This window comes from Salvelinus alpinus, chromosome 17 (assembly GCF_045679555.1).
Source record: "Salvelinus alpinus chromosome 17, SLU_Salpinus.1, whole genome shotgun sequence".
Taxonomy (NCBI): Eukaryota; Metazoa; Chordata; class Actinopteri; order Salmoniformes; family Salmonidae; genus Salvelinus; species Salvelinus alpinus.
In genome coordinates, this window is record NC_092102.1 from 5,457,110 (window position 1) to 5,471,587 (window position 14,478).

The 14,478-nt window shown below is 40.3% G+C and overlaps 1 protein-coding gene across 1 annotated transcript in view; it reads right to left on the bottom strand.

Annotated features, from left to right (window-relative positions):
• Positions 1-576: 576 nt before the first annotated feature.
• The window catches only part of LOC139542004 (pro-neuregulin-3, membrane-bound isoform-like), a 371,276-nt gene continuing 357,374 nt past the window's right edge, over positions 577-14,478 (bottom strand). Inside the window, exon 9 of the mRNA XM_071346985.1 lies at positions 577-2,857. Coding sequence (XP_071203086.1) covers positions 2,104-2,857 — 754 coding nt within the window. The 3' untranslated portion in view covers positions 577-2,103. The remainder of the gene's footprint in view (positions 2,858-14,478) is intronic.

A 14,478-nucleotide genomic window follows, 5' to 3' on the forward strand; every position in this document is an offset into this window, starting at 1 on the left:
ACAAAACCAGGTGCCGGCGCTTTAATATTTTCTGTGATTAATTCCTCTTGAGAAACATTCTCACCTGAAAATCGGCTAGTTAAAAACGTTTCTGCTGATATCACTGCAGTTTTTCTAAATGCAAAATAATGAGCCTGCGCTTTAACGAGGCTGTTTTGGGGAAGAGATAAGTAAATTATTCAATCCGTCTGACGCTCCTTATCAAATGGAGTACCTCGCTTTTCCGGGGAGGAACGCCGCTGTCATGGTTGTGCTCGATAGGGTTGCTGTTGCCATGGAGACAGGAACAGTGACTCGGACCATTCGTCTTTTCTATTTCCTGAACTCTGGTAGGAGATGTCTGGGCTGCTCTGGGTGTAACTTGATAATCTTTAGGTGGAAGAAGATGTAGAACTGAGAAACCTCATTCAGCATAGTGAATAATGCCATAGTCAGCACCTGTTGACATAATGTGTCATATAGGATAAACTTATTTTGCTACACAATTTACTAGGCTATACCCTCACTGACTTGAAAGACACAGACATCAAATGTGAAGCTGAAAGATGTTTTAGAAATTCAATCACTCACACACTCTTTAACACTGTAGTCGTTGTCTTTATTTAGTCACGTTGTCATGTCAAATATACAGTATATATACGTCTATATACAATTAGATTTCTTTACAATAGAGAAACATAGCGATAACACACTATTTTGGTTTCTAAGTAGAAGCGTTGTTTAAATAGTGCCATACAGATAATGTATATATTATTTTATACACTTTTAAATCAAGCTCCCACTCCAGTCTTTATGTCCGTCTGCATTGTTTCACATTATTCACATAGACTGTGTGTGTATTCTTAATAATTCAAGGTCTTAAATGTATCAATAAATTCCTCTCTGCAGTCCAGGCTGCTGTGGCTCTTTTACAGAAACTAGGGGCCATCTGTGATTGGTCAAATTTGTTAGGCAGGTGGTCCCACTCCCCTCGTGTCGTCGATGCAGGTGGGCGGAATCTTTCCCTGCAGGTGTCATGTTACTGATGATTTGTCACCAGATATTGTTTGTTATGTTTTTACCATTGTGGCCAGATGGAGGACTAGAGCTCAGACTAGTGGCCACGTCAGGGACAACAGTTGTTGACAACTGTAGCATTGTAGCTATGCCTAACCCTTTTTCCTAACCTTAACCTCATTCTCCTAACATGCTACGTTAATTCACCAAACCTGCTGTGTTAATTCTAACCTACCACGTTAATTCACCTAACCTGCAACCAGAGATGGGAAGTATTTCTGTTACATGTATTTGAAATGTGTATTTTAATTACTTCTGAGTATTTTGTGTAATTTGTATTACACTGGGCTGAACTGCACTCCAATGTATGTTTTAACAAGATACTGTTGAGAGCTGTAATTTGTATTTTCAAATGACAAAATACTTTTTTCTATACCGTTTTTTTTTATAGCGGTTCACAATTTTGTGGCCCCCTTTCACCCTGCATTGGTATCAGAATTCTGATGGCAATATGGTGTGTAAGAGCATCTGATAAATTAACGAAATGTAAATGTATATGTACAAATGAACAATTGAAAAGCATGCTGAGTATTACTCTAATGAGCTTCGCCCCGAAACAAGGCCAATAGTAATACCTAGTGTGCTTTGCAGTTTATTTTGGTATGTTTATTTTCACATGTACATTTATATTTTGGTTATTTAGCAGATACTCTTATCCTGAGTGACTTACAGTCAGTGCATTCAACTAATGTAGATAAACAACAGCATATCACAGTCATAGCAAGTAAAATGTTTCTGTAACCGTTACTGAGAATGTTGTTGCTGTTCGGGCCGGCAACTTGCAAATGTATTTATGTATTTTGAAAAACAAAATACATTTATTTTTAATTAAATACATTTCAAAATATAAGTATTTTGTAGTTTATTTTCATACGTTGTTCTTTATGGTAATTTGAAATTGTATTTTGTCATCTTTGCACATCCCTGCCCCAACATTAATTATCCTAACCTGCTATGTAAACAAATCATCTGTGGCGACAAATCATCAATATCACCACACCTGTCGGCAAGATATAGTCCAATCAGCTGGCAGAAGTTTTGGCATAATCAATTCCAGCACCTCTGCTCACCACTGCTGTCAGAAAGCAGTTTGACCCTCCATCCATTAGGGGTGGGGTGGGGGTATTGTTCACCGAGCCCCTGGGCCTCACTTTGGCCTCCTGCCTGAGGACCCCTGCTCCCGGGACAGCTGTATAGCAGTCTGGGTGTATACCGCATGCTCTTTCCCTCGGACTCCAGCACGGTCACAGCAATAATAGTGTTTGTGCTGTTCAACCTGGCAACACCTGATCTGGATGCTGCTGTCCCGGAGGGACAAAAGCCAGAGTGTTGGAACGAGCCCCCTGGCCCTACTGGAGTTTCAGAGGAGCCATGGTGCATGTGGCTAGGGCTTGTCCCTAACCCCAGTGCAGTCTTAGCGCCGCAGGGACGCACATGACTGGGTCTGGCCTCAGATTCTATTACAGTCTCAGAGGAAGAGGTGGTTGAGTGACGGGGGGTGTGGTTGCTGCCACTGGCAGGTCCTTGGACTTTGTGACTTGGCCCAGCGAGACCCCCTCCCTGCGAGACTCCTTGCCTGGTCTCATCCATGTGACCCCCCTCGCGGTCGTGTCCCTGGAGAGAGGGGATGATGGGGACCGATTGTGTGCGGAGAGAGGGTGGAGCAGGTTTTAGTCCTCTGTCCAGACAGGTGTAGGGCACCTCCCTCCAATCTTTCTTCCACGCGGAACGAGACAGGGTTTGCATATTCTGGAACCCGCCGCGCTGGCGGTTGTCACCATCATCCCTCCCAGTGTCAAACCTGAAGAGATGCAGAGAATAAAAAAGAGAAAAAATTGAGCAGAGATGACCCAGACCATTATTGCATGATTTCATATTTTCACACGACAAAGCGGAGAGGGAAAGAGAGAAAATAGGAATAGATTCAGTTCAAGCCCCAAAAATAATCTGTCTACACCAGTGAAAAATGTTTATTCTCTGAGGTACTGGCAATGCATAAACTTTGTAATTATTTATAATTCACCCTTACAGAAATGAATATGTTGCTGAAAACTTCCCTCAAGTTTGGAAAATTTGCTGCAAACTAAATAGTGTGCCACAAAATCTTGCCAGAAGTTTGCAAACATTTGCCACTAGTGGTGAATCTGCGACAAACTTTTGGAAACAATAGTATTTATTGTCACTTGTGGCAAAAGTTTACCAGAAGCAGTTTCTGGTGAACACATGAGTTTCAAGACCAGTAACAGTTGATGACCAATCAAGGGGATTAGAAACATCTGTTGGAAACTAAGCTATCTACCTACGAAAGTTGTCCAGTGAGAGTCTAACTTATTAATTAACTTTAACATTTTATTATCTAAATGATGCCTACTTAGCGATGTCATGTTTTATGGGATAGAGTGAAACACTGACAGTTTCATTCTGTCAGTGCCACTGACTGACTGGGTAGCGCTTAGCTATCATATTTTTGCACAATTCATGTGATAGCTGGCTAGCTAACTAATGATTTGCCTCAACAATTATATTTTTAGGTGAATACGCTCCTGTCTTAATACCAATATGCATGACAGTATGCTAGTGTCACGGTTCAGTAACATGATAGCTAGCACAACAGCTAAGGTAGCTAGCAAAAATATGAGCTGATTTGACATCAGAGTAAAACTTCACTTTTAAAGATGGATACCCTTCCCCTACCCTTGGTGTTGTTATAGGCTGTTTTGGGAGGAGGATGCGTCAATACCCTGGAAATATATTCGTGGTGCAATCATTCATAACACTTTAAGTGATAAAGGGGCGGCAGGTGGTCTAGTGGTTAGAGCGTTGGGCCAGTAACCGGAAGTTGCTAGTTCGAATTCCAGAGCTGACAAGGTAAAAATCTGCCGTTCTGCCCCTGAACAAGGCTGTTAACCCACTGTTCCTAGGATGTCATTGTAAATAAGAATTTGTTCTTAACTGACTTGCCTAGTTAAATAAAAAATAAATTAGTGTATTGTCTTTACCCTCCTGTTGTGTTCCTGTCAAATTGGACTGATTTACAAGTTTTCTCTATGAAACATGTAGTTAATTTAATCTGATTGTCATAAGGTTCCATGACTTTGTCCACACAGGGCATCTGAATGCACAAAATACATTTTGATGATTTTCATAACATTTTGGGTGTTATATTTAACTTTTGTACACCTGTGGTGTTCCCAGTCAAAAATGACCGGTCATTATAAATGAATGGGTGAGACTACAATTAGTGTATAAAATTGAGTTCAGGCACATGCCCATTCATCAGATGGACACACTTCCTCTCCCAGTCCCCCACATGCATGTGTGTTTGAGCACACACAAACACACACACACACATCTCACTCTCCTTCTTGGCTTCCATGGCAACCCCCACGGGAACCTTTCCCGAATAGAATCTTTCCCCCATGGGAACCACACCTGTTGGCATTCTCACAAACAATCGCAGCAATGTTTCAATAATATATAGAACTTTTCTCGCAGCTCTGGTATATAAAGCTTTTTTGAGGCCTTGCTCACAGTTCATTCTGTGGCAGCACAATGACCAAACGATATACTGTATGTGAGGCTCTTGATCATATCTTTGATCATGACACTGATGATGAGGAGAGAGGCCAGGAAACTGACAGTGATGATGCATTAGAGGAGGAAATGTCAGACGTTGAAGACAACACAGAATATGATCCAGACCAAGAGACAACCGATGTGGAACAATCCAGTGATGAGGAAGAGGGCCCTGCTGAGGTTGTTGTTACAGTCCGGTCAAAGAATGGGAATTTGTCCTGATCTTCATCCCCACCGAGAAGATGACCCCAGGGCCAACGACAAAATATCACAATATGTTTCATCTGAGTATTTGTTATAGTCAAAATAATCCATACATGATGCTTTTTTTACTCAAAAACGAGTTGCATGAGCTCAGGTCAATGAGGCCTACAGGCCATAAATAGCAAATAGAAGTTCAAAACCTGTAATGTTCACAAGAACTTAAGTTGATAAAAAGATCTAACACAACATTAGGTGATAATATATGTATTTATAATCAGCTATAATGGGGCGGTCATTTTGGACCGGGAACACAGAAACGAACACAACAGGAAGGTAAGTAAATGCATGTATAATTTTCATACAGTACCAGTCAAAAGTTTGGACACACCTACTCATTCCAGGGTTGTTCTTTATTTTTTACTATTACCTACATTGTAGAATAATAGTGGAAACATAAAAACTATGAAATAACACATATGGAATCATGTAGTAACCAAAAAAGTGTTAAACAAATCAAAATATATTTTATATTTGAAATTCTTCAAAGTAGCCACCCTTTGCCTTGATGACAGCTTTGCACATTCTTGGCATTCTCAACCAGCTTCATGAGGTAGTTATCTGGAATGCATTTCAATTAACCGGTGTGCCTTGTTAACTTCTTGCAACTATAGGGGGTGCTGTTCCGCATTAGCATATTTGTGTCTCCAAATTAAACTGCCTCGTGCTAAATTCTTGATCGTACAATATGCATATTATTGTTATTATTGGATAGAAAACACCTTCTAGTTTCTATAGAAGTTGGAATTTTGTCTCTGAGTGGTACAGAACAATTTCTACAGCACTTTTCATGACAGGGTTCAGATTTCAGAAATTTTTACCTCTGATCTGGAGTCTGTTTATAAGGCGACAGTGAATGCTATGAAGAAACCGACACTGCCTACGTCTTCCTCTGGGTGTCTGTACGTCATCACGTTTTCAATGAAATCGATGGGACGTTCACAGCCATTATAAAAGACCAAAATGTACAGAGACCCCCCTTTCTCAACGTGCGCCTGAAGCGTGAAGGACATCGGACCTGCCTCGTTCCAAATCGTTTTCTAACCAGCAATATTTCTCCGGTCATGTTTTCAGTCGTTATAGTTGTTAAAAACATCATAATGTAGTTAATTTGAACCGTTTTATAGCAATTTATATCCGTTTAGTGCGATTTTGAGGAATTTCTTTGTCGTGCCCTTTTTAGCTTTGGAAACGTTTCGGGGTGTCGGTCGTTGGTGGTGGACATTTCGAAGGACAGAGGACATCTATCGACCAAAAGACGTTTATAACATAGAAAGGATACATTGCCCAAGAATATGATGGAAGAACAGCTCAAAGTAAGCAATATTTAATATGATAAACCGTGTTTCTGTCGAAATATTTTAAACGCATATTTCGCCATTTTGTTTGGTATAGCTTCACCTGGCGAACCCTGTATTGAAAAGTAAGGATAATTTTAAAAATGTAAATCAGCGGTTGCATTAAGAACTAATTTGTCTTTCGATTCCTGTCTACCCTGTATTTTTTAGTCAAGTATATGATTAGCTTTCAATTAAACTAGATCACTCTGATAGATGACGTCAGACATATTGAGGCTTGATTTCCTAGTATTTTTATTGTGTAACCACGGTTTTGTATGGCTAAATATGCACCTTTTCGAACAAACTGTATATGTATGTTGTAAAATGATGTTACAGGAGTGTCATCGGAAGAATTCTGAGAAGGTTAGTGAAAAAATTAATATCTTTTGGCGGTGATTACGTTATAGCGCTCTTTGGCTGGAATCGATGCTCTGGTAACGTTTGCACATGTAGTATGCTAACTTATCGATTTATTGTGTTTTCGCTGAAAAACGCTTAGAAAATCTGAAATATGGTCTGAAATCACAAGAACTGGGTCTTTCCATTGCTATGCTTTGTCTATTTTTATGAAATGTTTTATGATGAGTAAATTGGTCATACACGTTGCTCTATCTAGTAATTCTAGTGGATTTGTGATGGTCGGTGCAATTGTAAACTGTGATTTCTACCTGAAATATGCACTTTTTTCTAACAAAAACTATCCTATACCATGAATATGTTATCAGACTGTCATCTGATGGTTTTTTTTATAGGTTATTGGCTATCAATATCTTAGTTGAGCCGAATTGGTGATAGCACCTGAAGGAGTAAGAAACTGATGGAGTTAGAATAGTGGTGTATTTTGCTAACGTGTTTAGCTAATAGATTTACATATTTTGTCTTCCCTGTAAAACATTTTAAAAATCTGAAATGGTGGCTTTATTCACAAGATCTGTATCTTTCATCTGGTGTCTTGGACTTGTGATTTAATGATATTTAGATGCTACTATCTACTTGTGAAGCTATGCTAGCTATGCTAATCAGTGTGTGGGGGGTGGGGGGTGCTCCCGGATCCGGGGTTAGTAGCCGTGAAAGGTTAATTTGTGGAATTTCTTTCATTAATGTGTTTGAGCCAATCAGTTGTGTTGTGACAAGGTATACAGAAGATAGCACTATTTGGTAAAAGACCAAATCCATATTATGGCAAGAACAGCTCATATAAGCAAAGAGAAACGACAGTCTATCATTACTTTCAGACATGAAGGTCAGTGAATAAAGAACATTTCAAGAACTTTGAAAGTTTCTTCAAGTGCAGTCACAAAAACCATCAAGCGCTATGATGAAACTGGATCTCATGAGGACCAACATGGGAGATGAAGACCCAGAGTTACCTCTGCTGCAGAGTTCATATGAGTGTTACCAGCCTCAGAAATTGCAGCCCAAATGCTTCACAGAATTCAAGTAACAGACATATCTCAACATCAACTGTTCAGAAGAGACTGCGTGAATCAGGCCTTCATGGTCGAATTGCTGCAAAGAAACCACTACTAAAGGATACCAATAATAAGAAGAGACTTGCTTGGGCAAAGAAACACGAGAAATGGACATTAGACCGGTGGAAATCTGTCCTATGCTCTGATGAGTCCAAATTTTAGATTTTGGGTTCCAACCGCCGTGTCTATGTGAGCCGCAGAGTAGGTGAACGGATGATCTCCGCACGTGTGGTTCAAACCGTGAAGCATGGAAGAGGAGGTGCAGCATGGAAACATGTGCAGAATTGTAGGAAATTAGCTGTAAAACTGCAAATGTTTCTCTCTGCTCCATGGCAAAATAAGTAGAATTGCATTAAATTATTTGAGCCCCCAACACAATGTTGTTTAGGAATCCAATAGGCTAGGGCCGGCTCTGACTGAAGGTGTGGGTATGGATGTAGGTATGCATGTGGGTACGCAGACCCGCGAGCCACTGCCACCCCTCATGATGAGTTCCGATTTGTGGCCACCACCCCCATAAAAGTCAAAGTTGTGCATCCCTGGTGTAAAATTAGCTAAGCAGCTGGCTGTAGCCCATGTACCCAAAAACATAAATTCAGAGTCCAGCTAAATTATCTAGATAGTGTTACGAATTAGCTAGCATTAAACCCCCGTACCATGCAGACCTTACTTGCTACGAAGTTACAGAAAACTAAACCAACAACCAAAAAAACTCAATTGGATTCATTCTAAACGTAGGACCAACGAGGTAAAATGTAGCTAGCTAGCATTCATTTGTTTATGCAGAGACATCTTTGTTGCAGCATCTTATGAGTGATGAACATTTTCCGGTCTTTCTGTGTTACAAAATGTGTTGCAGTCATGACGCAAGTGGCACTAGTGCTGTAAAATACTCCCATGTATCTCGTTTGACCACCTGTTTTCAACTACATTTCAGTCAGCTATCGTCATTGCGAACTAGCACTTCACATAGGCTAGCTCAGCTGTTATTAGAAAACGTCTGTGTTACTCAAATCCTGTAGCTAGCTGGCAAGTCCACCTCGGCAACAATGTTATTGGGGTGCAGAATGTTACATTAGTCTTTTCATTTTAAGATAACCTTCAATTAAGTTTGTGGTTACTACTGGTTGCGGATCCGAGGTGAGAGAAATTGTCATGTTTTTTTGTTTTGGTTAAGGCTCAGAGTTGGCTTATTGATATTTTGAAAACTGACACTACTTCCATAGACAGTATGGATAACCGGGAATTGTCAATGACTTGGAACCTCATTTCAGCCAATCAGATTGCAGATTTCCCCGAACTAGTTTTATTTTTATTTATTTAACCTTTATTTAACTAGGCAAGTCAGTTAATAACAAATTCTTATTTACAATGACGGCCTACCAAAAGGCCAAATGCTTCCTGCGGGGACAGGGGCCTGGGATGAAAAATAAATACAATATTAATATAGGACAGAACACACATCACAACACTACATAAAGAGAGACCTAAGACAACATAGCAAGGCAGCAACATGACAACACAGCATGGTAGCAACACAACATGGCAGCAGCACAAAACATGGTACAAACATTATTGGGCACAGACAACAGCACAAAGGGCAAGAAGGTAGAGACAACAATGCATCACACAAAGCAGCCCTAACTGTCAGTAAGAGTGTCCATGATTGAGTCTTTGAATGAAGAGATTGAGATAAAGCTGTCCAGTTTGAGTGTTTGTTGCAGCTCGTTCCAGTCGCTAGCTGCAGCGAACTGAAAAGAGGAGCGACCCAGGGATGTGTGTGTTTTGGGGACCTTTAAAAGAATGTGACTGGCAGAACAATGTTGTATGTGGAGGATGAGGGCTGCAGTAGATATCTCAGATAGGGGGGAGGGAAGCCTAAGAGGGTTTTATAAATAAACATCAACCAGTGGGTCTTGCCACGGGTATACAGAGATGACCAGTTTACAGAGGAGTATAGAGTGCAATGATGTGTCCTATAAGGAGCATTGGTGGCAAATCTAATGGCCAAATGGTAAAGGAAATAAGGAAATATGGTACAGTATTGAGATCTAATTTTAAAATGTGTCATAATTCTCAAATGCTGTTAGTGAAACCTAATAAGACCCACTCACCAAAGCCCCGAGGAGTGAGCCATTGTTATTGTCTGACTTCAGAGACCATAAATGTCCATAAATGAGTACAAATAATTGAACTACTTTCCCCATTCTTCTGTATTACAGGGGGATGTGTGCACTGGAGGTAAATCCAGCGCATCTTAACATATCTAAAAATAACTGACATGGCACATTTGGCTTCAATCCATTCTTCATCTGTGACAGGTAAATATGTCTTTCTGACAGTGTTTAACGAAACTGACAATGCTCGTTGGGGATTTGCTGTCAAAATTGAAAAGACGGCCGGGTTCTCATGCCAATATTCACTCTTTTGTTCTCTCTCGCTGTCTTCTTTATGGTCTCTCTCCCTTCCTCATTCTCGCTCTCTCCCTCACTCCTTCGCCCTCTCTGCTTTACATTTGAGCCATTTAGCAGATGCTCTTAGTGATGCTTTCTCTCTCTCGCTCTCTCGCTCTCTCGCTCTCTCGCTCTCTCTCTCTCTCGCTCTCTCTCTCTGCTTATTCCCAGAGACCCGAGGGTGTCTCCATGGCAACGAGGGAGGGAGAGTTTTGTATGGCTGTTAAATCTAGAAATAGGTCAGTCCAACTTCCCTGGGACAGCACCGACTTTCTTTGCTGATGGATCTGTAAAAGGGTTATCAATAGTTAATATGTTCCAACTAGTCAACTAACTAAACCAATCTTTGCCTGTCGGTGAGAAGAGAAAAGCACTCTTATACCACTCGTTCCCTGAGGATTTGCAAGCCATTAATTGGCTATGGCTACAGATTCCTCCTCTGCTGCTTTAAAAAAATATCCTAGTTATCTCTCCCTCTCTGCATGTGTGTTTGTGTGTGAATGGATACTATGTGTGTGTTTGTGCACATGTGTGCATACTCTACGTATGGCCTGCATACTATGTGTTTGTGTATGCATGCAAAACCTGCACACTGTATGTGTTGTGCGTGAGCATGTGTGTGTGCATAGTGTCCGTGTGCATGCATACTAGTCTGTATGCTGTATGTGTTGGCGTGTGTTTGTACAGTGCTCCAGGAGATCTACTCACAGCCGTTGAACGAATATGCTGAGCTTCCTGCATGCTACCCTGTTTAATACGAATACTAATTATGGAAAAGTTTGATAAAAAAAGAGTTTGACAACAGTTTGTACTTTACAAGTCACTGTGATGCTCGAACAGGTTGGCATGCTAATAAGAACTTTGCCTGGGACTTTCAAGTGCAATAAATTCTCTCAGAGACCTATGGTTGTGTCTCAAATGGCACCCTATTCCCTTTGTAGTGCACTACTCATTGGTTGCACATTTTGTAGACTGACTCTCGACTGAACATTCTACTCAATGCATTTTCATATGGGGTCGATGACGATTTCATCAAAAGTGCATTATAGTGGCTTGGAACATTTCTAATGTTCCAAGAGATTGACTTTAGATGTGGTATAACATTAGCTAACTAGCTAAGATTTAGGGGAGAGTACTGGATTTTATCTAGCTAACGTATTGTGTGTAGATTGATGAGGAAAATGTTACATTTAATACATTTTAGAATAAGACTGTAACGTAACTAAATGTCTAAAAAGTCACGGGTTCTGAATACCTTCTTAAAGCACAGTATAAGTATAACTGTAGAGCCTGTCATTGGTTTTACCTGGAACCAGAGGGCTCTTCATGAGAGGGTTCTGAATGGGACTCAAAAGGGTTCCCCTACAGGGATAAATCAAATGGTTCTATGTGGCACCCAAAAGGGTTCCTAAATATGGACAAATAACATAATATCCATTGTAGGGGTGTGCCGAGTTCTCTGATAAAAATAGTATCGTAACGGATATTGATCATTTTACGAATACAATTATGCCATGAGTATTTCCTGTCATTTTCAGCTGCCAGCACGCATCTCTACTTCACTCAAACAGTGTGAAGCACTGTGTGCTTCAAACACATATTAGTTAGTTCTTCTGTCTGTAAAGAAACTGGACGATTGGATGAGAACAATCCGCTCTCCGTCTGCTCTCATTTCCCCAGACAGACACACGCCAGAATCCATAGCTAGTCATTGTTGTTTAATCTAGTTATTTTCTGTAGACTTTGCTGTGGGCATATGGTTGTTTTTCTCGGTCTACTTGCAGTTGTTTAGTAGGCCTACTTTGTCTGTCCGTATAATTATTCCATTGCTGACGACGTCTGTTATGTCGTGCTCCAAGCCCATGCTTCTTGCTATTATTATTATTATTATTTATTCTCGCCCAAGCATGTTTACCAAGTGACAGATCATTAGAAAATAAAATTTCAAATGTAGATTGTTTATTTTGATTGTACAAATGTTGTGGCATAAGTGTCAGGAGAGAAAAGTTTTGATCCTCTTGAATGTTAAACAATTGTATGGGGCAAGCGAATTAGCCTACCTGCATATAAATCTGTCTGGAATAAATGCAGGCAGTAGTAGTCAGCCATGCATTAGGGTATTTGTTAGTCCTATTCAATTATCATGCGAAATAGGCTAAGTAAGTAAATAGCCCTAATGTGCATTTTCATCTGTCTGGATCGTTTACCTTTGAACAATGTGTGTGAATAAGTGACGGAACATAACGACGCGCTTTGCGATGCAATTTGAGTGACAGCGCAGTATTGTACTTGAGGTATAGGCTTTACCGGCATTTAAATCACACTTCTGTTTTTTCCGATTTATGATTAAATCTCATTACGAGTATTAAGTGTGATAAAACAGATACGATTATGAATACGAGTATGAAGAGATCAGCACACCCCTAGTCTATTGGTTCTAATCTTTTAACACTCTTTATCATACCCACAGATCCATTGGCATAGCAACAGATCCATTGGCATTCAGGTCGCTGGCAACCGAGAGGTTCAATTCTAATCCCAAGAGAGGTTGACTCCCAAATATTTAGAATTTCCCAGCATGCTCTTTTGCAGTTAGATGTTTAGAATTGTTCAATATATGTGTTTTTGCATGTACAGTACATTGATTGATTAATTGATCTAATGCTATACAAAGATACAGCATACATGGTTAATATTTGCCATATACCTCTGCTAAATCACATTTATCAATAAAAAAGCTATTTTTTATAAAATCAGATTTTTGTCAACAAAATGAGTGCTCAGGGAGGTGACCAAGAACCCGATGGTCACTCTGACAGAGCTCCAGAGATTCTCTATGGAGAGGGGAGAACCTTCCAGAAGGACAACCATCTCTGCAGCACTCCACCAATCATGATTTTATGGTAGAGTGGACAGACGGAAGCCACTCCTCAGTAGTTTGCGAAAAGGCACCAAAATGACTCTCAGACCATGAGAAACAAGATTCTCTGGTCTGATGAAACCAAGAGTGAACTCTTTGGCCTGTGTGGTGGATGAATCAGAATTAGTTGGGTAACATAAGTAATTAAGATGTCTTATCTGCATAATATGCTTATGTGATATACTTGTCTATTAGAATGTATTTCTTTGGACTCTGGTGTTGGCAGTTGTACTTCTTCCCTCAGCTGGGGCTCAGTCACTTGGGGCCCAGAGAGGGGAGAGGTCAGGCTTGTCTTTTACATGTGTCTGGTGCTATGCAGAATATCAGAAAGGGAAGAGGACAGGATGGAACATGGTTTTCATATGTGAATGTGTCTTTACCTATTCTTAAACCATGTGAAGGGATGGCGTGATTAATGAGGAGCCAATTACTTGTCTCCACAATGTCTGTGCGCAAGTCACTCCCTCCTTTGGCATTGGGGGGAGGTGTATGGCAGTGCCTGGAACCCTTGTATGTCCTCTCTGATGTTGCACTTATCCTGGGATAGTGTATGACCTAGAGGCTCACTCCCCTCAGTTAGCTTGTCTAGGAGAGGGGTCAAGAAGGGGTTTTTACTTGAGATGGGAGTATCTAGAGTTGACAATTGAGTTATGCCATTGGATGAAGTAATGGTTCTGTGCTATGAAGTACCAGGAACGAGATTAGAACCTCATCTTAGGGACCAAACTGAACGATAATTTATAGCAAATGTTATCTGGATAAGGGATACTCCTTTCTCAATTGTAAAGTCCCTTTGTGAAGTGTTCCTAATATCTGTGGTTCGTCATGTAGGTTGAGAGGGGTGTATCTTGGCTATAAAATATCTTTGTACTTTTGTGTTGTCACTTTCAATGGTTCATTAGAAATGGCGCATCATTGAAAGTCAAATGCTATTGCAAAGCTCTTATTATTAAAAATGTAGTTTAACCTTTCACGAGCCTCTACCCCGGGTCCGGGATCACCCCCCACCCCCCCCCACACACTGATTAGCATAGCTAGCATAGCTTCACAAGTAGATAGTAGCATCTAAATATCATTAAATCACAAGTCCAAGACACCAGATGAAAGATACAGATCTTGTGAATAAAGCCACCATTTCAGATTTTTAAAATGTTTTACAGGGAAGACAAAATATGTAAATCTATTAGCTAAACACGTTAGCAAAATACACCACTATTCTAACTCCATCAGTTTCTTACTCCTTCAGGTGCTATCACCAATTCGGCTCAACTAAGATATTGATAGCCAATAACCTATAAAAAAAACCATCAGATGACAGTCTGATAACATATTCATGGTATAGGATAGTTTTTGTTAGAAAAAAGTGCATATTTCAGGTAGAAATCACAGTTTACAATTGC